The 27,301-nt window shown below is 44.7% G+C and overlaps 1 protein-coding gene across 2 annotated transcripts in view; it reads left to right on the forward strand.

The window, feature by feature from the left end:
- The window catches only part of LOC127655507 (intermediate conductance calcium-activated potassium channel protein 4-like), a 56,293-nt gene that overhangs the window by 16,748 nt on the left and 12,244 nt on the right, over nt 1-27,301 (forward strand). For both annotated transcript variants that reach the window (XM_052143373.1, XM_052143374.1), the window contains exons 4-6: nt 357-492; nt 13,791-13,901; nt 26,102-26,223. In XM_052143373.1, the coding sequence (XP_051999333.1) occupies nt 357-492; nt 13,791-13,901; nt 26,102-26,223 (369 nt within the window). The remainder of the gene's footprint in view (nt 1-356; nt 493-13,790; nt 13,902-26,101; nt 26,224-27,301) is intronic.

Below are 27,301 nucleotides of genomic sequence, written 5' to 3' on the forward strand. Positions count from 1 at the left end.
CCGATGTATCATGTAGATGGTCAGTTTGACTTGTAGTCATACATTTGTTATGAATAGATTTATTTCTGAACAGACAAATTGCCCTTCAACACTTGACAACTCATTACTGACTTTTTAGAATCATACCTTCCAGTTTGCTTGCCACTATTCTTGTGAGTGCATAGATAATCATTACTCGTATTGTGTCTTCTGCATCAAGATTTTCAGATTTTCATTTAAGCTGTGTTAGAGTGTCATTAGATTATTTAATGTTTTATGAATATCCTGAGTATTTGCTGAGTACTCATTATGTTACTGTGGAACAAATTTCTTTGTAAAGTGACCCAGAACCAGTTATTCTCTGTCTCCACCTATAGGCAGGAACAGGTCGAGACAGGCGGTATGGGGACAGCACTGTGGCTCATAGCCATCACCTTCCTTACAGTTGGTTATGGAGATGTGTCCCCTTGTACAAGCTGTGGAAAGGTGGTGTGTCTCTTCACAGGCGTTATGGTAAATATAACATTAACTACAAGTTAGCTGTGTTACTGCATTTTGTGTGTACAGCTATCTAGGTCTACTGGTGCTGATCTTACATAAGAGTGATTTGAACCATCACAAAAATTTTATAAATTATTTATTTATGAACATAAAATAATTTTTTCACTTTTTATAGTAATATATGTCTCTTTTCCTGGAGGTGTGCTATTTCTAATAAGGAAAGTGCATTTGGAGTTTAAACAAAAACATTACAATGTTTCATTGAGCCTCATAGCTTTATATATATATATATATATATATATATATATATATATATATATATATATATATATTTATTGTTTACAAAATCTATGGTCTATATATATATATAGACCATAGATTTTGTAAAACAATAAAATAGGTTTAGCATTATGTCATGACCTTGAGAAAAGCTACTGTACTTGTCTTTTCATTCACCTGTCCAGCTTCTCTACGTGCACAGTAGTTATAAAGTTTGAAGATAATGATGTTCGACATAGATGTTTTGAGGGGATTTTTCAGCAAGAGATGAATTGTATCTCAACAGATATCCAACATTTAACACAGATCTGCACTGTAAAAAATCGCAGATGTTTTGCAGTCATTTTAACTGTAAAAGACTGCAAAAATGTTGCAGTAAAAAAATGTAATTGGTGAACGTACACTGTAAAAAATTACTGTAAATTTACAGCCAAATTCCTACAGCAATCTACTGTGATTCTTAAATACAGTAGTTTGCTGTAAAAGAATTTGCATTTGGGGAGATCAAGAGCCGGCTCACTGTGAAGTGACTAGTTTTACAGTAAATAGCTGTTCTATGCAAGCCATTAGGGGAAAATGAACATTTAAAATCGTGATATCAACTTGGTGAAAGCTATAGTGACATTTTGAAACAAATATATATGTCATGATGCTTCTGACCAACTCCTCTGTTCTTTATCATCTCACATCAGCCTTCACTTGTCTGTCTAATGAGAAGTCAAATAAAAAAAATCAACTTTTGAAGCAATGTACATATTAAATGTAAAAATAAAAAAACTACAACAACCTGCACACAGTAAAATAACAGCATAGCACTGCATTGTGGGTTATAATTGTGACATACCCATAAGCCTTTGCGCTTGAATAAGTATTCATGCTTTGGAAATGCATTGGGGCTACACAAATTAAAAACAAACAAAAAAACATGTGCAAAAGTTTTTATTCAGACTTAATAGAAGTCTTAGTTTAATTAGTGTTGTTTTGTTATCAATAGTTGTGTTTTTTTTTTTAAGTCACCATTATGGTGATTAGTGTTCTCTTGAGCTGGCACCTCAGACCTTCTTTGTTATTATATTATGTTCTTCCAGCCAGTCCATTTGTGTTTAATAATACACGAGTTGATGCACTGTGATAGTTGGAAGACAAATCTTAAGATCAGACTGAATATTTGATCCTAGCTCGTAAACGGCATTAAACGTGTCGTTAGTGATGCATTACACATAAAACCAAAAACAGTAAAGGATATTTCAGCAAAATTATATCAGCAAACTGAGTGTTTGATGTTTTTGTTGAACTTACAGAATAACAGAAGTTGTTAACAAGACACACACAGATATCAACTCTCGGCATACAAAACGCAACAATGGTGACAATTAACAAACATACTTTTACATAAAAAAGTAAAAGCTGAACATTAAAATACAAGGATCTTAGACTGCAACAAAACATAACAGCATTATGCAGCTAAATTGCAGTTGTATATTGTAGCTGTCAAAAACAGTAACATCCTGTTAATTTCAAGAACGGTAACAAACCATATTTTTACAGTATAATGCTGGCAACCACAGCTGCCAGTAGTTTACTGTTTTTTTACAGGATGTTTTTTTTACAGTGTAGTTACCGTAAAATGTATGTCATTTTTTTTATATATATATATATATATATATATATATATATTTACAAAGACCATACATGTCTTTGTAAATACATACAAAATTAAATTTTTAGATGTAAAAAGTGTAATTTTTATATATAATTAACGGTTACATTTTTTTAACAAGAGAGTATGTGTACTTTATACTGTATATTATTGTTAAAATTATGTTTAAAAAGTAATTCCCAGAATTCCCTGCATGACCCATTACATTTCATTATATTTTATGAGAATAGCTAAATTTCTTCTTATTTTTAATATCAGTTAAGTACATTGGGTTGTTCTGTGTTATATTTGATGTAGTTTAGTTAATGTTTATTACATTTCTTTTAATATCACATGTGTTAACCGGATGGTGTTTAGTGTTTGTGTGAGTGACACTGAGCACTGTCTCCTGGAAGGGCCATTAATGATGAACTTTATGTCATCATGAGACCTTCTGTAATTACTACGGTAACTAACAATACATTATTAAGTAAAAAGCATTTTTTTACTGTTTCAGAAGGTAAATATATTAAGTTTATCATATAATAATATAAACAACCGTAATGCACCGTAGAATATACAGTAAAAACAACTTGTAATTTCCAGGTTATTCTGTAAATTTGTTTACATTTTTACTGTATTTTTTACATAATTATTCTGGCAACCACAGCTGCCAGTTTTTTTGTTTGTTTGTTTGTTTGATTTTTTGTAAAAACAACAGTTCTCCTTCTGTCGCACTCTCCACGTTGTGTCGGAAAAGCGACACTAGGGGTCTCTCTTGAGCGCCGATATATACCTCTGTTTTTATGAAAAAAGGCTAATGAGAAGTTGGCAGATGGTATTTGCATATCCCGCCCCCGGACATACGGGTATTTAAGCGGGGCAAATACGGGAGTTCATTCAGAAAATTTCTTCGGAGCCGATGGTCGTGTATGCAGTTGCTGCGAGTTACACACCAAGTTCCTGTTATTCCTCTGACGCTCTGCATGCTGTTGGATCTGACGGCGCACAACAGCGGCTTTCTCCTTCATGCACGGCTGTGCATTCTTGCCCCTGGGTGCTTCGACAGCGCAGACAAACTCAGAACAGTTTTTCAAAAAAAGAGTGATTTTATTAAAAGGAGCAATTTCCTCTAAAAGAGCAAAACACAGCGGCGTTGAACGTCCTTTTCAGGACGCGTCTTTTTCAAGATGCCTTTCCGCCCCTGTGTTGTTCCTGGATGCGGTAGAGTGCTCTCCGCTTCAGACGGCCACAGGCGTTGTCTCGTGTGTTTGGGCAGCGATCACACCGAGGCTGCGTTTGTGGATGGTTCATGTTCTCACTTCGAGAACATGACCATGACAATGTTGCGGTCGCGGCTTGCTTTCAACCGAAAGCAAGCCACTCCAGCCGCCCCCCGCATAGCTCCGTTTTCCCACGGGATTGAGGACGATGCGGTTGGCGATGGAGGCGATTGGGGATGGCAGCGGGTACAGTTCCGCCTGATGACTGACATGCTTTCCCGGGCCGCCGCTAGCGTGGGCTTGGATTGGAACCCTCCATCCTCCCCACAGCCTTCTCGGCTGGACGACTGGTTCCTTGGGTCCGGGCGCCGCTCACAGCCTCGCCTCTGGGTCACCTGGCCTGCAAATGCCGTTCTCACGGCACTTTGCTTCCAGATCTCAACAGTCCCGGCTTCCTGAACGTGGTACCCCCGCCCTCAGCCCCACGACTGTTCCCTGGCCGGCCGGTTCAGACAAGTCCAGAGGACGCCAACATCAGACCGCCTCCTCAGTCACGAACCATATTACCTGTTCCACCCCGCCGGGTACGTCCAAAATACTCGTCCCCTTGGAGCCCCTAGCACAGAGTTTAGAGGCGTGGCTTTCACTGCCCAACCCGTCACGCTGGCTGCACCGGACCATTCGACTCGGTTAAGCAATTCAGTTTGCCAGGCCACCGGCCCCCTTCGCGGTCATCCATTTTTCCGCAGTATACGGCGAACATGCCAAATCCCTGCACGAGAAAATCGCCTCTCTTTTACTCAAAGATGCGATAGAGCCTGTCCCTCCAACCGAAATGAAGAAGGGTTTCTACAGCAGGGTCCAGCATCTAGATTGGTTCGCAGCGGTATACCTGAAGGACGCGTACTTTCACGTCTCGATCCTGCCACGACAACTACCCTTTCTACACTCTGGCACCTGCACCCAGACCTCTGGAACCTCCACGTCTGGCCCTTGGACGGCATGCGGAAGATCTAGCCGGTCTACCATCGACTGTCGTAGATACTATCAACCAAGCCAGAGCCCCTTCTACCAGGCATCTTTACGCCCTAAAGTGGCGCCTATTTGCAAATTGTGTTCTTCATGGGCTGAAGACCCACAGAGGTGCACAGTTAGGTCAGTGCTCGTGTTTCTACAGGAGAGGCTGGAGGGGGACAGCCTCAAGGTTTATGTCGCCACCATCGCGGCTCACCACGACATGATAGACGGCAAGTCTCTAGGAAAACACGACTTCGATTTTCAGGTTCCTAAAAGGCGCCCGGAGGCGCCCTTTCTCTCAAAACGGCCCTGCTGATTGCGCTCACCTTCATCAAGAGGGTCGGGGACCTGCAAGTGTTCTCTGTCAGCGACACTTGCCTGGAGTTCGGTCTGGCAGACACATACGTGATCCTAAGACCGCGACCGGGCTACGTGCCCAAGGTTCCTACCACACCCTTCAGAGATCAGGTAGTGAACCTGCAAGCGCTGCCCCAGGAGGAGGCAGACCCAGCCCTTTCGATGCTGTGTTCGGTACGTGCTTTGCGTATCTATCTGGACCGCACGCAGAGCTGTAGACGTTCTGAGCAGCTCTTTGTCTGCTTCGGGAGACAGCATAAAGGGAACGCTGTCTCCAAACAGAGGCTCGCCCACTGGGTTGTCGATGCATTTCATTGGCTTATCACACCCAGGCCGTGCCCCCCCTTGCGGGTTCGAGCGCACTCAACCAGAAGTGTTGTGTTCTCATGGGCACTGGCCAGGGGCACCTCCCTAGCAGACATCTGCAGAGCAGCAGGGTGAGCAACATCTAACACTTTCGCGAGATTCTACAATCTCCGAATTGAGTCAGTATCGTCCCGTGTTTTCTCAGGTTCAAGCCCATAGAACTCTGTAACACGCTGACGAACTGGCCGGGTGAATAGCTTGCGCCTAGCGCCCTTTCCCTCAGCCGAGGTAAAATAGTGCGCCTTTGTTCCCAGGAGACCCCATCTCTCAGATCCCTGGTTGATTCCTCCCTAGCCCTTTTGGGTCCGCAGTTCAGCAGAGGAACTCACCGACCCAAGCCACTATGGGTACTCAATCTACCCTGTACTGGAATAGGTGCTCCACAGGTTAAGTCCTCCTGTGTGTAATTCCGCAGTACTGTCCCCTCACGAGCGGACCCCCGTGTCTCCCTTAGGCAGTTCCAGCTGCCACGGTCGACGTGCTGTAGCTTCCCCCCTCTGGATCTACCACCGCGCCAACATTCCCACATTGGACCTAAGCGGCCATGTGATGTAGTCGCCACTTTTACCTCCCCTGCAGGGTAGGTGTGGTCTCCGCAGGGTCTTCTCCCCCTGAAAGAATAGGAAACGGGGTAAGACCCCCTTCCCTTAATGCATGTAAGGGCCCTTGCCGTAATTGCTATACGCGAGAAACATAGAGAGAAAAGAGGCCCAGCCAGGCTTGGCCCGTTCCCAGGTTGGCAAGCATCACCTTGTTCCCCTCACTAGGGTAACCAGAAGGATTCTGATGACATTAATGGGCCATTGGGGAAGGGTACGTGCAGCCTGATACCGCCGGTTCACATACACGGCTCAGTGCATGGCATGATTGAAGTGGGACACCTAGTGTCGCTTCTCTGACACAACGTGGAGAGAGCGACAGAAGGGGAACGTCTAGGTTACATATGTAACCTCCGTTCCACGATGGAGGGAACGAGACGTTGTGTCTTCCCTGCCACGTCGCTGAGCCGAGCCACTGTTGTGGCCGGACCATTTCCAGCTCCTCAGAAAAATCCTGAATGAACTCCCGTATTTGCTCTGCTTAAATACCCGTATGTCCAGGGGTGGGATATGCAAATACCGTCTGCCAACTTCTCATTGGCCTTTTTTCATAGAACAGAGGTATATATCGGCACTCAAGAGAGACCCCTAGTGTCGCTTCTCCGACACAACGTCTCGTTTCCTCCATCGGGGAACGGAGGTTACATACGTAACCTAGACGATTTTTTTTTACAGTGTGAGAGTAAATGTATTTTCACCTTTAAAGATTTTATGATGTTGATATTTAATTCATAGGTTTAAGGTATTATTAAAAAATTTAAACAAGCTTTAAATGTGATCCAAACAAATATTTATATTTTGATCTGTAGTGTTTGTGTGTATATGTGTGTGTCTGGGTGTATCTGAGCACAAAGTTCAGTAAGTGAAGCAGGGAGGAATGGATTTAGCAATATGATACACAGATTGTTTTGTCTGTAAACCAAGTACATTGGTTACACCCGTACAAAATCATTTCAATATGATTGAAAATTTAGTGGATACGCATTAATTTCATGTCAAAACAAGAAGAAAAATATTAGTATTAAATGTCAATGTCACATTGTAGTTTTTTATTACATGGGTGGTATGTTTATCTGCTTGTGTTTAGACATAAGCCTGAGGTATTTTTTGGATTATTACACTGGGGTCTATGTGAAGGGTGAGATACATTTCAGAAGTTTTCATATCATTTTATTTCAAAGTAATTTAGGTTAGTTTGAAGGGACTGTGTAAATGATATAAAAAATGTGAAACTGAAAATTTACTTAAATCTTTAAAAGTTAAAGATTTTTTTAGTGACATGATATGTGGTACATAAACATTTGTGTAGCCTATCTATATTTGTGAGGGTTGGGTTTTTAGTCTCATTGTGACTCAGGCTGCTGCATGTGCTCGTCACTGTCCACCCATCTCTTCTCTCCATCCCTCATTTCCGATCAGAGCAGATAAGCCGGCAGTATAGGAGCATGGGGCTCACACGACAGGAGCATGGGGCTCAGGCCAAACCCAGACACCTCCCTGACACAGTGGAAAATAATCCTTCACTCCTTTCTCTCTCTCCCTCACTCAGTGTTTTTATAAGCTTTCCCCTTTTTTTAGGGAAAACTTTCCACCATTGCCATTTTTAGGCGGTTTATTGCATTTGGCACTACTAGATCAGAAGGGCGTGCCAACCTGTGCCCAAGACTTGGAAAACCCGATAAAAAGTTTCCTAATCCAGTTGGAACAGTATATTGGGTGTTCATAAGAGTGTGATAGCCCTCAAACCTGTAGCTGATTCAACGATAGTATTCAACATGGCTGGTGTTGACCTGAACACCCTCTCCACTGGTCACAAATTACCCAAATCAAATGCTTTCCAATATCTTGAGCAGCTTCCATTATGCTCAGCTGTTATCCATCAAGTGAAAGAATGATTGCATGTTTATATGTTTGTCTTGCATGTCTACACTAAAAAATTATACAAAAAATGCAAAACAAAATATGCTTTATATGGTAACATGAATTAACTGGTTTAAGTCAAAAGTATTATTTAACATCACTGAATCAACCTGATTACATCAGGATACACTAACAAAAAGTCTAGGTTACTGTTATAACCTCCGTTCCCTAATGAAGGGATCGAGATGTTGTGTCGAATGAAGCGACACTAAGAAGTCCCCTAGTGTCGCTTCATTCGACACAACGTCAAAGTGAGCGACAGACGGGGAACTAATTCTAAGGGTTAGATCAGTTAGAAATGGCTCCTTAGGGTAACAATAGCAGGTTACCACTTTTTGCAGTGTATCACCTATCCTTTTGCATCTTGCCAGTATTACAGGAATGTAATACCACCTTAAGCAGTGGGGAAATTTCAAATATAGATGAGTATCTTCATATATTAAACTTTAACACAGAGGAATATACACTGTCTGCCAGCAGAATAAAAAAAGCATTTAGGAATAAACCCTGGTTAAAAATGATGGTATTTTTAAAGATGCTGTCAATTGAATTGACTGATTCTGGCTTACTAAGATGATTGACTATGAGGAGTTCTGTAATTAAAATTCACCAGTGTCACGAACCCCACTCCCTCGCTCCGCCCCCTCGAGCTTCCACGCTCGTTCCGCCCCCTCGAGCTCCCACGCTCGTGCCGCCCCCTCGAGCTCGCACGCTCTTTTTGCTCGCTCAAGCCCTCACGCCCACTTTGCTCCTACTCGCTCACATGCTCGTAGGCAATCTCCATTCCTCGAGTTTCTCACGTGTTTCCAATCCCCCAGAACATTATGACCACCTGCACTCGCGTCATCTGCACTCCTGCACATTAGTTTCACCTGCACTCGTCTCATCACCTGTCATGGTTTACACCTGCACTCGCCCCTATATATATATCACTACCCTTTCGTCTCACGGTTGTTGGTTATTGTATTTAGATTCCCGTGTCTTTGCCCCCCGCTAGTCTCGTCTAGTTTTGAACTCCTCTTGTCCTCCTCTTAGCTTGCCAGCTCCCATTGTTCCCCTGTCTTTTGCTCCCACTAGTCCTGTCTACTCTGATCCTGTTTCCCAGCTTCGACCTCCCCACTCTCGTTGACCACTCTCTCCCGGATTTGCCCCTTTACTCGACTTTGTTTCCCCGGCTTTTCACCCTACGCTACCCTGACCATTCTCCCTCTGGATTTTCCGTGCTGTACTTTTGTTTGCCTGCAAATAAACGCAGTTTTGACATACATTGTGACTGTCTCTTCTTGTGCGGGTTACAAAATAACCAACCATTACCGAAGACAGTCACAATGCCCCGCGCTGAGGATTCGCGCAGCTCACTAGAACGGAGGTGCATGTCACATTCGGCGCGAGGAGCTACAGTTTGGAGGCAGGACCAAGCGCTCGCGGCCCAGGGGCTGCAGGTATGTCCCTTGTCTGATTTATGTCACCCTGTTTCACCTGTGTCTGCCCCTGAGCCCGTTTATGCCTCCAGTGCATTTCTGAGCGCCGTAAGCCTTCAACCCCCTGAGAGGTTTGATGGCTCTTCGGGCGCTTGCCAAGGGTTGTTTATGCAGGGCAGCGGTTGTAGAACTTTTAACCGTGCCCTTACCCAACTCTTGGTTTTGCGTCAGGGGAGTCAACCCTTGGAGGCTTATGTGGTTGATTTTTGTGCTCTGGCCAACCAGGTGAATTTTGATGAGGTGGCTCTGAAAGACATTTTTCAATTTGGACTGAATGAGCCAGCCTCATCATTCATGCCTGGTGGTCGCTGCTCTCTCAACCTGGCTCAGTTTATTGACCTCGCCCTACTTTATGCTGGTTCCTCGTTTACTGTGGGGGAGACAGAAACTGAACCAACGTTCCATACCACGGCCCCCGTCTTGAAGCCTACCACGGCCCCCGTCTTGAAGCCTACCACGGCCCCCGTCTTGAAGCCTCCCACGGCCCCCATCTCGAAGCCTGTCACGGCCCTAGTCCCGAAGCCTGTCATGGCCCTAGTCCCGAAGCCTGACATGGCCCTAGCCCCGAAGCCTGACACGGCCCTAGCCCCGAAGCCTTACACGGCCCTAGCCCGGAAGCCTTACACGGCCCTAGCCCCGAAGCCTGACACGGCCCTAGCCCCGAAGCCTTACACGGCCCTAGCCCCGAAGCCTTACACGGCCCTAGCCCCGAGGCCTGACACGGCCCCAGTCCCGAGGCCTGTCACAGCCCCAGTCCCGAAGCCTGTCACAGCCCAGTCCTGAAGCCTGTCACGGCCCCAGTCCCGAAGCCTGACACGGCCCCAGTCCCGAGGCCTGTCACGGCCCCAGTCCCGAAGCCTGACACGGCCCTAGCCCCGAAGCCTGACACGGCCCCAGTCCCAAGGCCTGTCACGGCCCCAGTCCCGAAGCCTGTCACGGCCCCAGTCTCGAAGCCTGGCACGGCCAGTGAGTCAACGCCCATGCCTGCCACGGCCAGAGAGTCAGCGCCCATGCCCGCCACGGCCAACGAGCCAGCGCCCATGCCCGCCACGGCCGGCGAGCCAGCGCCTGTAGCCTCGACCGTCCCCATGGCCACGTCCCCTGTTGGCCGAGGACGCAAGAGAAGGAAGAGGGCCCCTTCTCCCCAGTCTCGTCTTGTGCTCAAGACCGCAGAGGTTCCCTCAGAGTCTTCCACGGCTCTGCCGGGTTCTGCTCCGCCCCCAGAGTCTTCCACGGCTCTGCCGGGTTCTACTCCGCCCCCAGAGTCTTCCACGGCTCTGCCGGGTTCTGCTCCGCCCCCAGAGTCTTCCACAGCTCTGCCAGCCTCTGCTCCGCTCTCAGAGTCTTCCACGGCTCTGCCAGCCTCTGCTCGCCCCTCAGAGCCCTCGCGGCCTCCGCCTCTCGAGTCTCCCAAGGCTCCTCCTCTCAAGCCTCCCAGGGCTCTTCCTCTCGAGCCTCCCAGAGCTCTACCTCCCAAGCCCCCCCAGGGTTCTGCCTTTCAAGTCTCTCGAGCCTCCCAGAGCACCGCCTCTCAGGGCTTCTCCTCCCGAGTCTTTCAAGGCTCCTCCTCCCAAGCCTCCCAGGGCTCCTCTTCTCGAGCCTTCCAAGGCTCCTCCTCCCAAGCCTCCCAGGGCTCCTCCTCTCGAGCCTCTCAGGGCTTCTCCTCTCGAGTCTTTCAGGGCTCCCCCTCCCAAGCCTCTCAGGGCTTCTCCTCTCGAGTCTTTCAGGGCTCCCCCTCCCAAGCCTCTCAGGGCTTCTCCTCTCGAGTCTCTCAGGGCTCCTCCCCCCTCAAGCCTCTCAGGGCTTCCCCTCGCGAGTCTTTCAGGGCTCCTCCTCCCCTCGAGCCTCTCAGGGCTCCGTCCCTCGAGTCTTTCATGGCTCCACCCCTCGAGCCTCTCAGGGCTCCGTCCCTCGAGTCTTTCATGGCTCCACCCCTGAAGCCTCTCACGGCTTCGCCTCTCGAGTCTCTCAGGGCTCCTCCTCCCCTCGAGCCTCTCAGGGCTCCGTCCCTCGAGTCTTTCATGGCTCCACCCCTCAAGCCTCTCACGGCTTCGCCTCTCGAGTCTCTCAGGGCTCCTCCTCCTCTCAAGCCTCTCAGGGCTTCGCCTCTCGAGTCTCTCAGGGCTCCTCCTCCTCTCAAGCCTCTCAGGGCTTCTCCTCTTGAGTCTTTCAGGGCTCCACCCCCTTCCAAACCTCTCAGGGCTTCGTCTCTCGAGTCTTCCAGGGCCCCACCTCTAGAGCCTCTCGAGTCTTCCACAACCTTTTTCCCCGAGCCTCTCACGGCTCTACTCCCAGAGACTCCAGAGCTTCCTAGGGCTCCGCCTCTCGAGCCTCCTACGGCTCCGCCTCCCGAGCCTCCTACGGCTCTGCCTCCCGAGCCTCCCACGGCTCCACCTCCCGAGCCCCTCACGGCTCTGCTCCCAAAGACTCCAGAGCTTTCTATGGTTCCGCCTCTCGGGCCTCCTACGGCTCTACCCCCCGAGACTACAGAGCCTGCCAGGTCGTCGCCTCGGGGACCTCCCACGGCGCCACCTCCATTGGCTCCACCTCCTGAGCCTTCCAGGCCTCCGCCTCTAGAGCCTCCCACGGCGCCACCGTCATTGGCTCCACCTCCAGAGCCTTTCAGGCCTTCGCCCCTAAAGCCTCCTTCGGCTCCACCTCCAGAGCCTTCCAGAACCCTATCTCCAGAGCCGCCTACAGTGCCACCTCTGACGGCACCGCCTTTCACGGCTCTTCCCTGGCCCCTGACTCTGTCCGGTGGCCCCCTGACACTCTCCCTGTCCTGTGGCCTCTTCCCAGGCCTCCTGACCCTGTTCCTGTCCGGTGGTCACCTTCCAGACCCCCGGACCTAGTCCCTGTCCTCCAGTCGCCTTCCAGACCCCCTGACCCAGTCTCTGCCCTACGGCTGCCCCCTAGATCTCCCGACCACCCGCCTGTCCGCTATGTTCCCCCAGACCTTGCCTTGATACTGCCCATTGACCCCATGGACTGTCTCATTTCCCTCTGTGCCCCTTGGACTGCCCTCAATTTTGTTTGTGTGTTTTGTGGGTTGTCTGTTCAGGGTTTTTTGTTTGTTGGGTTCGTCCAGCACCACTTCCTCGCAACCGAGCGCGGCCGTCAGGAGCCGTCCGTTTTAGAGGGGGGAGTACTGTCACGAACCCCGCTCCCTCGCTCCGCCCCCTCGAGCTTCCACGCTCGTTCCGCCCCCTCGAGCTCCCACGCTCGTTCCGCCCCCTCGAGCTTGCACGCTCTTTTTGCTCGCTCAAGCCCTCACGCCCACTTTGCTCCTACTCGCTCACATGCTCGTAGGCAATCTCCCTTCCTCGAGTTTCTCACGCGTTTCCAATCCCCCAGAACATTATGACCACCTGCACTCGCGTCATCTGCACTCCTGCACATTAGTTTCACCTGCACTCGTCTCATCACCTGTCATGGTTTACACCTGCACTCGCCCCTATATATATCACTACCCTTTCGTCTCACGGTTGTTGGTTATTGTATTTAGTTTCCCGTGTCTTTGCCCCCCGCTAGTCTCGTCTAGTTTTGAACTCCTCTTGTCCTCCTCTTAGCTTGCAGCTCCCCTTGTTCCCCTGTCTTTTGCTCCCACTAGTCCCGTCTACTCTGATCCTGTTTCCCGGCTTCGACCTCCCCACTCTCGTTGACCACTCTCTCCCGGATTTGCCCCTTTACTCGACTTTGTTTCCCTGGCTTTTCACCCTATGCTACCCTGACCATTCTCCCTCTGGATTTTCCGTGCAGTACTTTTGTTTGCCTGCAAATAAACGCAGTTTTGACATACATTGTGACTGTCTCTTCTTGTGCGGGTTACAACCAGCTTCCCCAATGGCTGTTAATAATTTTGGAAAACTTTGGGGAAATGATATGCCCTACGTTTGTGTTTTCAGCACTTTTAGACTTTTCTGCCATTGAGAAGTGATGTCATAGAAGCCACTATGATGTGAATTGAATAAAGCATTGTATGCTAACTGTTCTTTCTATCCACAACATTGCTAACAATATTTTTTCCTTTAATGCAACAAATTAAGGAGCTCAGGTAAATGAACTGCTGCATTCCAAAATTACTCTGAAATGTGCCTCATAGTGATGCAAGTGATAAAGCACTTTTGCTTTGCATATTTGTTACACATTTTTCTGTAAATATTTGAAAAATTCCATATATCTTTGCTACCTCTTATTTTTTTATATATGTATTTATTTATTAGAGAGCTGTCTAAATTTGGAAAGTGAAAAATAATTGTTGGAAAGTAGTCTCAGAGTGTACTTCTATTAAAAAGTAGTATACATTTCTCAGTACAGAATTCTGTGTACTGTCTGAATATTGTTAACTCTGCATAGTTTATGCCTGAGAAGATGTTTGGGGTGATGAGACAGATGGTAAACATACTCATGTCTGTATGTTTGTTGTCAGGGTGTGGCATGCACTGCTATGTTGGTAGCAGTCATGACTAAGAAGTTGGCTCTTAACAAAGGGGAGAAACATGTGCACTTCTTCATGATGGACATCCAGATATCCAAGCGGGTGAGCACACAGACCACATCATAAAACAACATATGAGTATTGGATATGCAATTGCCCAAAAAAGTTTTTGTACACTTAATTTACACTTCAAAATGTATGAATTAATTTAATAAATAACTTAATATCAAACCTAGTGGCATCTGTAAACAAATGACGCTGGCCTTTACTCAAAGGTGACATCAGTTAATCAGTTAAAGCATCTGGTCCCTAGGTGATTTTTTTAGTAAGTAGTCAGTTCCCCTCAAGTGCACACCGGTGTCTAAGCAGAGTAAGCTTGGGTGTAGTTTATCACATTAACTATGGACATGTTCAACTAACAGTTGACAACCAGAACATTTCCAAATACTTTTGTTTTGAAGGGGTCATGACATTCTCTTTTTTTTTATATAATTTTTTTATATTCTCTGAGGTCCACTTATAATGTTATTAAAGTCTGTTTGCTCCAGACAGCCATAATTTAGTCATATATAATAATTTCCACCCTGTCTCTGGCCCTCTGCCTGAAGCACTCAGTTTTAAGCTGTCTGGCCCTTTAAGACTTCAATGTAAATGCCCACTGTTGTGATTGGCTAATATTGTGCTGCCTTTCCAATACAACCATTTTTGAAATGCAATCCAAAGAAAATAAACAAATTCCACACAACTACATTTCAGGGTTAACATTTAACAATTAAATTGGTTACTTATGTTTTTTTTTTTGTCCAATATTCCAATTTTAACTGCCCCATCTTTAAATAACAGTTCCTTTGCAAAGCTTGAATCATATTGTGACTGTATCACAAGCAATCTATCCTGAAATGTTCTGAATACACAAACGTAATACAATACACAGTGATGCTGGGTGCTTCAACCAGCTTCAACAAGCCAAAGCAGAGACACTGGTCTTCACATCTCACATCTTACGTGTTTGTCACATGTATGTCACAGGTAAAAGTTGCGATTTTACCGGTCTTAAAACATGGGACACATCACCTGAAACGGATCAAAAATAGCACTGGTGAAAAAACAGTCCAGTAAGTCTTCAAAACAGCACAACAGCAAGACTGAATGAAACACATTTGGGGAAGTTTAACTTGACATTGTGTCTTTTTAAAGCAGTGCGAAATGTATGATAACGGTCAAAGCGGTCATGCACATTTAAATCCAGATATGCACATGAAGGTGTCCTGTGTAAGTCTATTTTGGACAAATCTCCCATGACAGGCCCATCTCTCTCCTCTTCACCTATGTGACTGACTGGGCACTAGTGAGCAGGGCCAAGGGTGGAATGATGTAAAATAGGCATTGATGTCTTGCTGAAGAGTAAGTCATATGCAGATGTATTTGGTCCTTGTGATGTCACAAGTTCTACAATTTCCAAACTAGCCATTTTTGCAGCTTGGTTTAAATAAATCCTCTATTTCTATTAACTCAGATAACCACTCTGTACAACTGCAGTGAGCAGAATAGCTTCTCGTCGAACCTTGAGGTGGATAGGCTACAACAGCAGAATACCATAGTGTACAGTGCTTTCAGAAATTATTCAGACCCCTTAATTTTTTGCACATTTTGTTATGTTGCAGCCTTCTGTTAAAATGCTTTAAATTTATTTTTTTCCCCCACATCAATCTTCAGTACACTACATACATAATGACAAAGCAAAAATTAGATTTTTGATAACTTTGAAAATTTATTAAAAAGAAACAAATAAAATATCACATTGACATAAGTATTCAGATCCTTAACTCAGTACTTAGTTGAAGCACCTTTGGCAGCGATTACAGCCTCAAGTCTTTTTTGGGATAAGGTGACAAGCTTTACACATCTGGATTTGCCATTCTTCTCTGCAGATCCTCTCAAGTTCTGTCAGGTTGGATGGGAAACATTGGTGGACAACCATTTTCAGGTCTCTAGACGTTTGAATGTGTTAAAGTCCGGGCTCAGGCTGGGCCACTCAAGGACATTCACAAAGTTGTCCCTAAGCCACTCTTGCATTGTCTTGGCTGTGTGCATAGGGTCATTGTTCTGTCTGAAGGTGAACCTTTCGGCCCAGTCTGAGGTCCTGAGCACTCTGGACCAGGTTTTCCATAAGGACATCTCTATATTTTGCTACATCCAGCTTTCATTCAACCCTGACCAGTCCCCCAGTCCCTGCCAATGAAAAACACCCACACAGCATGATGCTACCACCACCATGCTTCACCGTTGGGATGGTAATGCGCAGGTGATGAGCAGTGCCTGGTTTCCTCCAGATGTGACACTTGGAATTGAGACCAAACAGTTCAATCTTCATTTTATCAGACCAGAGAAGCTTTTTTTTTGGAGATGCTTCAGTCTGGCAACTCTGCCATAAAGCCCAGATCGGTGGAGTGTTGCAGTGATGGTTGTCCTTCTGCAAGTTTTTGCAAATCTCCACACATGATCTCTGGAGCTCAACCAGAGTGGTCATAGGGTTCTTGGTAGGGATGCACCGATACCGGTATCGGAATTGGGTCCGAAACCAGGCTCATGAACTTGTACTCGTAAAAATGCTCGGATACCAAAAACTGATATCATCTGATGTACGAATGTCATTACGTGAACATTCAGCGCACATATTAAAATCATGTCATGTCCTAATGAGATTATTTAACAGCAAAAGCTGCGATTTATTGAGATAAATAGATAGTTTGCACGTGCAGCGTTTTAAATATGAGTGCTTGTGAATGTGTGGAGCCGGTATTGTGCAGGCATAGAAACACAAACTACTCATAATTTTAGAGATCCTTGGCGCATACACTGAAAACACTATTGAGCATTGTATACTATTTGTAGCAGATGACAGCAGGCAGAGTGCTAATTCACCTACAGACTACATATTTATTTATTTAAATATTAGCCTTATGTGGTTTAATAATTCCTGTGATTCACGTAGCGACTGGCTTTTGCGGTTTGTGAATCTGCCATCATTAACTCAGTCCTCTGTGTTTCTAACAACATAGAAACATTTCAAAATAAAAGCTCTGCCAAAGTAAAACTGAATTTAAATGAAAAAAGTATGACAGAAATTGATCGCTATTGTATAGTTATGTAATATTCTGTTACACTACTACTATTACTACTAATAAGTAAATAGTAACTGTATTATATTCAATCAATATCTCACATCTGTGATGCTGTGTTATGCAGCACTTTATTTGACAAAAATATCTCCAATGTTGTATTTAGCATTGTGCTGTGAGGTTCTATATATAATCACTTCATTTGATAAAAATGATACAATTTCATGTTGAAAATTAATAGTATACTTTCATTTGATTAAAGTTTTAATTATTAATTTATTTTAACACAAATTTGATGATAACATTGAAATAAATTGCTGATACTGAGTTCAGAAAATAAAAATAGATATTGGACAATGTATCGGTAAGTACTAAAAAAGGTTTTGGTACTCGTTCTCAAACAAATGGTATCGGGACATCCCTAGTTCTTGGTCACCTCTATTACTGTCACGATTCCCTTGTTGTCTGCCCTGTGTTTCAACAGTTTGTGTCAAAAACTACACTTCCCACAATTCCCGGCCCTCATCACTGCCAGGTGTAGTCTCCTGCAATTCCCAATGCAGGCATTTTGGTAGTCCGAATCAGTAGATGGTCTTCAAGGAAGAGTCATCGAAACCGGTGTGGAAGGCCACAGTGGAGAAGTAGTAGGAGTACTCGCGGATTTGTCAATTACCAAGGCCCTTCTCCCCTGATTGTCCAGTTTGGCCGGGCAGCCAGCTCTAGGAAGAGGCCTGGTCATTCCAAACTTCTACAATTTAAGAATTATGGTGGCAACTGTGCTTTTGGGAGTCTTCAATGCAGCCAAAAAAAATTTATAGCCTTCCTCAGATCTATGCCTAGACATAATCCTGTCTCTGAGATCTGCAGGCAGTTCCTTTGACCTCATGGTTGATATGCATTTTCAGCTGTGAGACCTTATATAGGCAGGTGTGTTCCTTTCAAAATCATGTCAAATCACTTGAACGTGCCACAGGTGGACTCCATTCAAAGTGTAGAAACATCTCAAAGATGATCCAGAGAAATGTGATGCACCTGAGCTAAATTTCACTTTTTTATTTTTAATACATTTTAAAGTTATCAAAAATCCTTTTTTTTATTTGTCTATATGCGGTGTGGAGTTTAAAGCATTTTAGCATAAGGCTGCAATATAACAAAATCCGAAAAAAATGAAGGGGTGTGGTAACTTTCTGAATGCACTGTATATGTACTTAAACCATAGATTTCCTTAAAAAGTGCTCAGTGTATATATATTCTTTAAAAATATATGCAACTTGGGGGCCTGGGTAGCTCAGTGAGTATTGACAGTGACTACGACCCTAGAGTCACGAGTTTGAATCCAGGGTGTGCTGAGTGACTCCAGCCAGGACTTCTAAGCAACCAAATTGTCCCGGTTGATAGAGAGGGTAGAGTCAGATGGGGTAACCTCCTCGTGGTCGTGATTAGTGGCTCTCGCTCTCAATGGGCGCGTGGTAATTGTGCGTGGATCGCGGAGGGTAGCATGATCCTCCACATGCGGAGTCTCCGCAATGTCATGCACAGTAAGCCACACGAAAAGATGTGTGGATTGGCGGTCTCACGGAGGCAACTGAGGCTTGTCCTCTGCCATCTGGATTGAGATGAGTAACCGCACCACCACAAGGACCTACTAGGTAGTGGGAATTGGGCATTCCAAATTGGGAGATAAGGGGATAAAAAATAAATACATACATTTAAGTTTATTAGGCTTGTTATCTTGTTTAGTGTTCTGTTTGATCATTGGTTATGTTTTCCCCATGTCATGTATTTAAGCCCTCATGTTTACCATTGTCCTTTGTCTAGTATTTATGTTTGTAACTGTAACTTTGTTGTTTTGTTCATGCCATGCCAAGTAAAGTCTAGTCTAGTTCATGTTTATGTTAAGTTTTATTCATGTTTATAGTTAGGGTTTTTGGTTTCACATTTATTTAAATAAACTGCACTTGAGTTCTTCACTCCTTCGTCATCAACTTTGTCCTTGCCAGCATCGTTACAGAATACTAGACCCTCACAATGGACCTAGCAGTTAAGCTTCTGAGTCTCTGTCAGAGGAGTCATCCCCTGGAGGATTATGTTGAGGACTTTTGTGCCCTAGCCTGTCAGGTGGCTTTTAATGAGCTCACTCTGAAGGACATTTTTAGGGTCGGACTTAATGAGCCCATCTCCTCCTTGATGCCTGGCGGTCACAGTCCCCTCAATCTGGCCCTATATATCGACCTCGCTCTGCAGAGCATTGGATCCATGTTCATTGTGGGGAGAGGCAGATACAGTGCCAGAGTTCCACGACATGGACACCGCCGAACCAGAGTATCACGTCATGGCCGCCAAGCCATCATCCCATGCCACGGCCAATGCCCACGCCTACCACGGCCAACGAGCTGGAAGCCTCATCCATCCCAGAGACAGCATTGCCAGCCTCGTCTGTCCCAGAGCCTGCACCGGCAACTACGGCCTAACGGAGGAGGAGGAGGAGGAGGAGGAGAAGAAGGGATTTCGTCTCTGAGTCTCAGCCTGTGTTCATGACCACAGAGGTCATTCCCGAGACTCTGTCAATGCCCACGACCACAAAGGTCGCTCCTGAGACTCTGTTCACACCCACAACCACAGAAGTCATTCCCGAGTCTCAGTCCTCACCCCTGACCAAAGTAGTCGTTCCCAAGACTCTGTTCATGCCCATGACCAAAGAGGTCATTTACAAGTCCCTGCCCATGTTCACGACCACGGAGGTCACTCCAGGCCATGTCAAAGCCACACCAGAGTCAGCTCCATGCCATGTCACTGCCACGCCAGAGTTAGTTCCAGGCCATGTTACAGCCACGCTAGAGTCAGCTCCAGGCCATGTCACAGCCACACCAGAGTCAGCTCCAGGCCATGTCACAGCCATACCAGGGTCAGCTCCAGGCCATGTCACAGCCACGCTAGAGTCAGCTCCAGGCCATGTCACAGCCACACCAGAGTCAGCTCCAGGCCATGTCACCGCCATGCCAGGGTCTGCTCCAGGCCATGTCACCGCCACGCCTGAATCTGCTCCAGGCCATGTCACAGCCACGTTGAGTCTGCTCCATGCCATGTCACAGACATGCCTCAGCCTGCTCCATGCCATGTCACAGCCATGCCTCAGCCTGCTTCATGCCATGTCACAGCCACGCATCAGTCTGCTCCATGCCGTGTTGCCAGTCCAGGCCTGCCTCTGCTCCATGGTCCAGGCCCACCTCCATCCCTTTGACTCCACCTTGGTCCTCTGCCCCATCGGCTCTGCCCCACAAGCCTTTTTGTTTTGGGGCATCTGGAGCCGCCCCTAGAGGGGAGATATGTCATGTATAGATGTGTTTTGTTCATGTTTTATTTTCATGTTATTTTGGGATTCTAGTTCATGTTTCCCTTGTAATGTGATTTCATGTTTCCCTCCATGTTCATGTGTCTTGTTTTCATTGGTTTATTGTCTTATCAGTTCTAAACTGCCATTGGTTTAAGGTTATCAGTCTTGTTATCTTGTTTAGTGTTCTGTTTTATCATTGGTTTATGTTTCCCCTTGTCATGTATTTAAGCCGTCATGTTTACCATTGTCCTTTGTCTAGTATTGATGTTTGTAAATGTAACTTTGTTGTTTTGTTCATGCCATGCCAAGTAAAGTCTAGTCTAGTTCATGTTTAAGTTTCAAGTTTGTGTTATTTTTTATTCATGTTTATAGTTAGGGTTTTTGGTTTCACGTTAATTTAGATAAACTGCACTTGGGTTCTTCACTCCTTTGTCATCATCTTCGTTCTTGCCAACATAGTTACAGTTATTTCCTTATTACAGATAAAAAGATGAGTTAATGATAATCAGTCTCATCTTTTGGGAATGCTTAATTATCCTTACAAAACTCTTTCCCATGAGAGAAAAAAAAACTGGGACCCAGAGAATTAAGAGACATGGGTGGAAGCTACGTTATTTTCTGCACTGCACGTGTGTTATGATTTCGGAGGCTTTTTATAATATGATCTTTTCCTTAAATAGGGAATTCCAAACAGCGGCACAGTGTGGGAAAATGCTTAGGTTGGCCAAGCGGAGACAGCAGCTGAGCACTTAATAGCCGACAAAAGCCGTCAAAAGGAGGAAACAGTCAGGTCTCTGTCAGGAAAAGAACTTGTGTCAGTCCATGAGAAGTTGAACTGTTGACAGGAAATAAGATGCTCTGATCTGTACGAGTCCTGTGAGTGTTAGCGTGTGCATTATAAAACAGTAGTATAAAAGGTGTTGAGGAGGTGGGTCTAGATGCTGAGACATGAAAAATATAGATTTTCCGATGCATCGCGATCTTCATTTGAACTATCTCGATATCGATTCTTCAATCTCAAGATTTATCTTTTTCTCTATGCACTGCACTCCACTACAATGAGCGGAAATCACTCGCATTTGCAATCAAATTTTGCAGTATGCAACTAAAAATGTAAATACGTATTTGGCAACTGGCTGGTAAATGTTTAGATTTTACTCACCAGTGAATGAGTTGTGTAGTACATTGGTGAAGTATTTAGCAACGAGATCCTTTCACTGCAAGTTGAGAGTAAAAGTTATTACATTTAATGTGTGTCCAAAGACAAGACACACGTGACCCATTTGCCACTAAATGATGTCTCTTTTAATACCCTTTCTGTTCTGTACTGTCAGTTGTTGATCATAAACAACAAAAAAAGAAACATTTAATTTTAATCATGCATAGCACAATTGAGATAAAGCCATTCGAGTCTCTCTCATTAACATGCGCTTAATGACACTGTTTACCAAAATGCAGGATTCCCTTAAAGAAACAGTATTGGCTATTAGCACATGTTCAACAAATCAACGTAAATACTATAAATAGTACAAATTATGCAATTAAACAATAAAAATGAATCAACATTTTATATATTTAATATACTATTATATTTATTGATTAAATTAATTGATTTGTTCATTATTAAAAAGCTAAAATGTGACCAAAATGATGAACTATTAAAACTAACTCCATTTAATATATAATTAGTAAAATTTATATTTTAATATTGTACCTAGTTAGAAGGACCCCTGTATAATTCACAGAATTGGCTGTGAGAGAATATATGTAATATATAACTATATTATAACTAAAATATACCCATATGAATCGATATCAAATCAAATCAAATTGAATTAATTCAAAATTGGAATCGAATCAAGAGCTTGTAAATGGGAATCGAATCAGGAAATCTGTATCGATACTCAGCCCTAGTCATCACTGTACTATATTTTCTTTCATGCAACACAAATGGAGATATTTAGCAGAATGACAGCCTCAGTCGCCAATCACTTTTATTGTGTGGAAAAGAGATGCAATGAAAGTGAACAATGACTGAGACTAACATGTTGCTTAACATCTGTATTCCACTAAAGAAAGTCATGCAGGTTTTGAACAACATGAGGGTGAGTAAATTATAACAACATTTTTAGTTTCACAGTATCACTGTGGTTACATTTGATTGTTATCAACACTGAAAATAGGTTCATAACATAATCATGTAGGTTTGGATTCCTGTGCTTTCAACTTGGCAAAAGCCATATCCTGTCACAGGGTGCATCGTTATGTTTGTACTTGTGTATGTGTTCATGCCGCAGATCCTACAATGATTTACTCTGATGATAGGAAGACATCTGCACACAGGCCCTCTTGGACACTCTAATAATAACCACAAACACAAATTCCAGGGAGCTTGTGACATCATTATGAGCAGACCAGGTCTTTAGCAGGAAGACACTGAGACAATAATAGAATCAAAGAAAGTAGAGAAATGTGTGATAAAAAAGGAAAGCCCTTGAACGTCTGCAGTACACATGTAACTTGATGACTATTCTCATCCGCAAATAACCTATAAAAATAATTTTTCCGTTTATGTCTTTCCGTTTTTGTTCCCATCAAGGCTTTTTCACTATGCCATTTTCCTTTAATAACATTCCTTTTTCTTTTCTTTTCTTTTTTTATTGTCAATGTATTATAGTATCAACCTTGTCTCATAGAATCATGTTAATTTTACCTACATTTTTGCTAAATTATTTGTACATGTCACGGTGTATGTATTGCAGCAGTTTTCTGGTGAAAGGAACACAGCGCTACAATAACAATTTTAAATTTTTTATTATTTTTTTATTTATGTACGCTACCGCGGTGGTGCTGTCTGATCTGATCAAGACGTGTTTGAACGAGAGAAACCTCCGCAGGGCAAAGAATACAGTCAACAACTCTAGGCAGTTGATCTACCAGCGCAGCCGGGCCCCTTTCCAATGGCATCAGTCGTGACTAGGACACGTCGGGACACCTGCTGCAAGGGGACACCTGCCCGCAGAAAGCAGAGGTCTGTGCAGGGTTTGAATGTTTGGCGGCAGGCGGGGGTGACCATTACACAGTCTGGAGCCAGTGCTGAAGCGGTCTCATAAGCATCAACCCCAGCGGCCACCACAGAGGACGATATATGCCCCAGGAGCCTCTGGAAAAGTTTTAAAGGGACTTCAGTGCCTGGCCTGAAGGCGGCAAGGCATACCAGCACTGACTGCGCACGCTCGTTGGTGAGGCGTGCTGACATTGAGACTGAGTCTAACTCCATGCCGAGAAAAGTGATGCTTTGAACCGGGGCGAGCTTGCTCTTTTCCCAGTTGACCAGAAGCCCTAAGCGGCTGAGGTGCTTGAGCACCTGGTCCCTGTGGGCGCATAGTAACTCTCGGGAGTGGGCCAGGATGAGCCAGTCATTGAGGTAGTTGAGTATGCCGGCTTCTCGGAGCGGGGTAAGGGCTGCCTCTGCGACCTTCGTAAAGACGCGAAGGGACAGGGACATGCCGAAGGGGAGGACATTGTACTGATACGCCTGGCCGTCGAACGCTAACCGTAGAAAGGGTCGATGTTGAGGCAATATTGAGACGTGGAAGTATGCGTACTTCAGGTCTACTGCTGCGAAAAAATCTAGATGCCGGACACGAGTTAAGATGTGTTTTTGTGTGAGCATTTTGAATGGGAGTTTGTGCAAAGCCCGGTTAAAAACTCGCAAGTGCATCATAAGCCGTCACCTTTCTTGGGTAAAGAAACAGTGTGGCTGTGTGCGCCGCGCAGACCCAAGGTACCAATCATCCATCCAATGGATGTGGGGAGGACAGAGGGTTCCAGTCCAGCCGCACGCTGGCGGCGGCCCGGGCAAGCATATCGGACATCTGAGCGTCAGCCTCAGCCTGGGCGTTCTGGCCCGAAGGCGGCAGCCCAGACGAGTCATCCGCGTCAGATGCCGGACCGCTCTCCAATGCAGCGGCGAGCTCATCTAGCTCGGGGGGCTCTAGAGAATATGCAGGTTGGCTGTGAGGCGAGCCGCTGTCGCCTCAAACCCGGACGGAAGTCAACGAGCGGGCCGGCGGGCGGGTGGTTCGCGGGGGTGTACCCGGCGAAACCGAGCCCGCTGCCATCCCCAGATCGCCTCCATCGCCTGCCACGTCATCCTCAATCCCTTGGGAAGGAGCGATGCAGGGGGCGGCTGGAGTGGCGTTGCAGTGAGAACATGAACCATACACATACGCTGCCTCGGTGTGATCACAGCCCAGACACACAAGACTGCGCCTGTGGCTGTCTGAAGCGGAGAGCACTCTACCACATCCAGGAACTACACAGGCATCTTTATAAAATGCATCCTGAAAAGGATGTTCAATGCCGCTGTGTATTGCTCTTTTAGAGGAAAATACTCTTTTAGAGAAAATCACTCTTTTACAAACACTCTTTTAGTTTGCGCTGTCGAAGCGCCCAGGGGCAAACTGCACTGCCATGCAGAGAAGGAGAAAGCAGCTGAAGTGTGCCATAGATCCAACAGCAGATCGCTCAGAGGTAAGAGGAACAGGTGTGTGTGACTCGCAGCTCGCTGCATACATGACCATTGGCTCCGAAGAAAATGTCTGAATGAAACAGACGTATTTCCCCACCTTTATACCCGTATGTCCAGGGGCGGGACATGCAAATTCTGTCTGCCAACTTCTCATTGGCCTTTTTTCATAGATCAAAGGTATATTCGGCACTCAAGAGAGACCCCTAGTGTCGCTTCTTCGACACATTGTCAAAGTGAGCGACAGACAGGGAACACCCAACACAACATAAAGGAAGTCAGCAAATAGAAAAAATAAGCCTAAAGACAAACCACATAATTTATTATGGTGCAATGCATGTTTGGATCTCGCAAATCAGCAACATTATTCAATACGAAATTGTTCATTCTGACATCTCTGTTAGACTAGTCGGGACAACATTTGGGGGAAAATCATTGGTCTAACATGTGTCTTTATTTAGATGCAAAGTAATTTACATTTTAGGTTTAATTTTGGATAAAATGATAATTCATCTTTTTACAGTCTAGTTCAGGGGTGGGGAACGTCAGGCCTCAGTGCCGTATAAGGCCCTCGAGACCAATTTAACTGGCCCGCGAAGCCATTTGAGAAATAATTTGAAATGCAAAAAATGGCTGTTTCTTTTGAAAATCCTTTCAAAAATTGTTTACAAATAATTTTAAATGATAACAACACAAAATACTGTATAATAGACAGACCTTTTAGTGTTTTTGTTGTGTAAGCTCATAACAGAATGCGTACATTAATTTCAACTCACTTTCAACTCACAATCAGAAATTGCATGCAATTGTATGGCCTGCAAATAATTTTGTAAATACTCTCATGGACCTTAATGGAAAAAGGTTCCCCACCCCTGGTCTAGTTGATGCATAATATAATTTTTTTAAATGACCACCAATATTTTACATTAAAATGTATTTGAATACATAGAGAAAAGTTTTTATCTTATGTCCTGTAAATGTAACATCACATTTTTCAGTTTTTCGCCACTTCAAATAGTCCAATGCAATAAATTAAGTTTTAAAAAGTTCAACAATTTAATGTAGTCCATTGGTTAATATGAGGTTATAAAAGCTGAATCCATAAAAATAATCCAAGAATTGCTTTAAAAAGAAGAACAAAAAAAAATGCTGTTTAAAATAGTTTAATATGTCACATCGCAGTACGTGCAAAAACTATTTTGTGTCAACTGCCTACATACAATAGTTTACTTAAGGAATGACAGAGTGTCAATAGAGTATCCTCAAGCTTTTATGATGAATAGGTGACTTATTAATCATGTTCTCTGTTCTGCAGATCCGGCATGCAGCAGCCAATGTGCTAAGAGAATGCTGGCTGCTACATCGCACCACCCAAGCAAAGGACAACAGAGGTCAACATCGGCATCATCAGAGATGCCTGCTGGAGGCCATCCGTGTGTGAGTGATCCATTAACCTGACAGTGTCCATTAAACTATTACACATCATACATGCAGAGATTCACACTAGAAAAAGATTACATGATCTGTGTGTGTGTGTGTGCCAGTGTTTAAGCATCTCTGTAAAGATAAATTAATCCTTTTTTTTCTTGTTGCACGCAGAGGTGGCACTAGGTAGGGGCTAGCATGTGCTTAATCCTCCACAAGAAAGTACATAGCACCCTTGTAACACCCCCAGGAAATGTTAGTAACAGTCAGCAGGTTATCCTCTGAATAAAGATTGTATGAAGAAATAATTTTCATGGCAATATTTTAGCAATCATGTCATGTGTCCCGTAATGCTGTTACCTGTTTAGAATCAGAATTAGTGATGCTCGATTTACAAATTAATTACTCATTTCAGTCGATTAGAGTCGATTCCTTCAAAGAATAAGTCAAACTGTTTAGCTAAATTGTCTGAATCGTTCAGACAGCTCCTGCACTGTATTGTTTGGAGCATTTCTCACTCCACAATAACAGAAATGAAATAAATAGTACAAAAAACAATTAAGTGGAATATTTAATGTCATGATACACAGAGCAGATGAGGAGGTAAACTTAACTGTTGAAACTGTATTAAGCATACTCCAGCTATTTGTCTCACAACAACCCTCTCTGAGCAATGGTGGAGCAGCCCCCGTAACTTCACAATACCAGACCTCACTTTGTAACAACCAGAGCCCTTCTACCAAGGTAAGCCTGTATAGTTAGCAAAAAAGCATAAGGCAGTGGTCCCATAGACATACTTCTGGTGGTTCACTGGTGAGGAGACAAGAGACAAGAATAATAAACTGCTTTTGTGAGGAAACAGCACATAACTAAATGAATTAGCCACCTGTCCACTAATCTTCAACAATCCTATTGGAGTGAACTATGTGTGGCATTTTGTTTTTAAGAGAAGTCACAGACGATTTTGCTGTGTAGGTGTCAGTTCCCCGGCACTCCCCTTTCATACCGTGATGGTGATATTTTGAATCAAAATCTGCAAGTGCATCCTTCATTTGACAGCAATGAATAATGTCTTCATTAAGTTCAATAC

This window comes from Xyrauchen texanus, chromosome 15 (assembly GCF_025860055.1).
Source record: "Xyrauchen texanus isolate HMW12.3.18 chromosome 15, RBS_HiC_50CHRs, whole genome shotgun sequence".
Classification (NCBI taxonomy): domain Eukaryota; kingdom Metazoa; phylum Chordata; class Actinopteri; order Cypriniformes; family Catostomidae; genus Xyrauchen; species Xyrauchen texanus.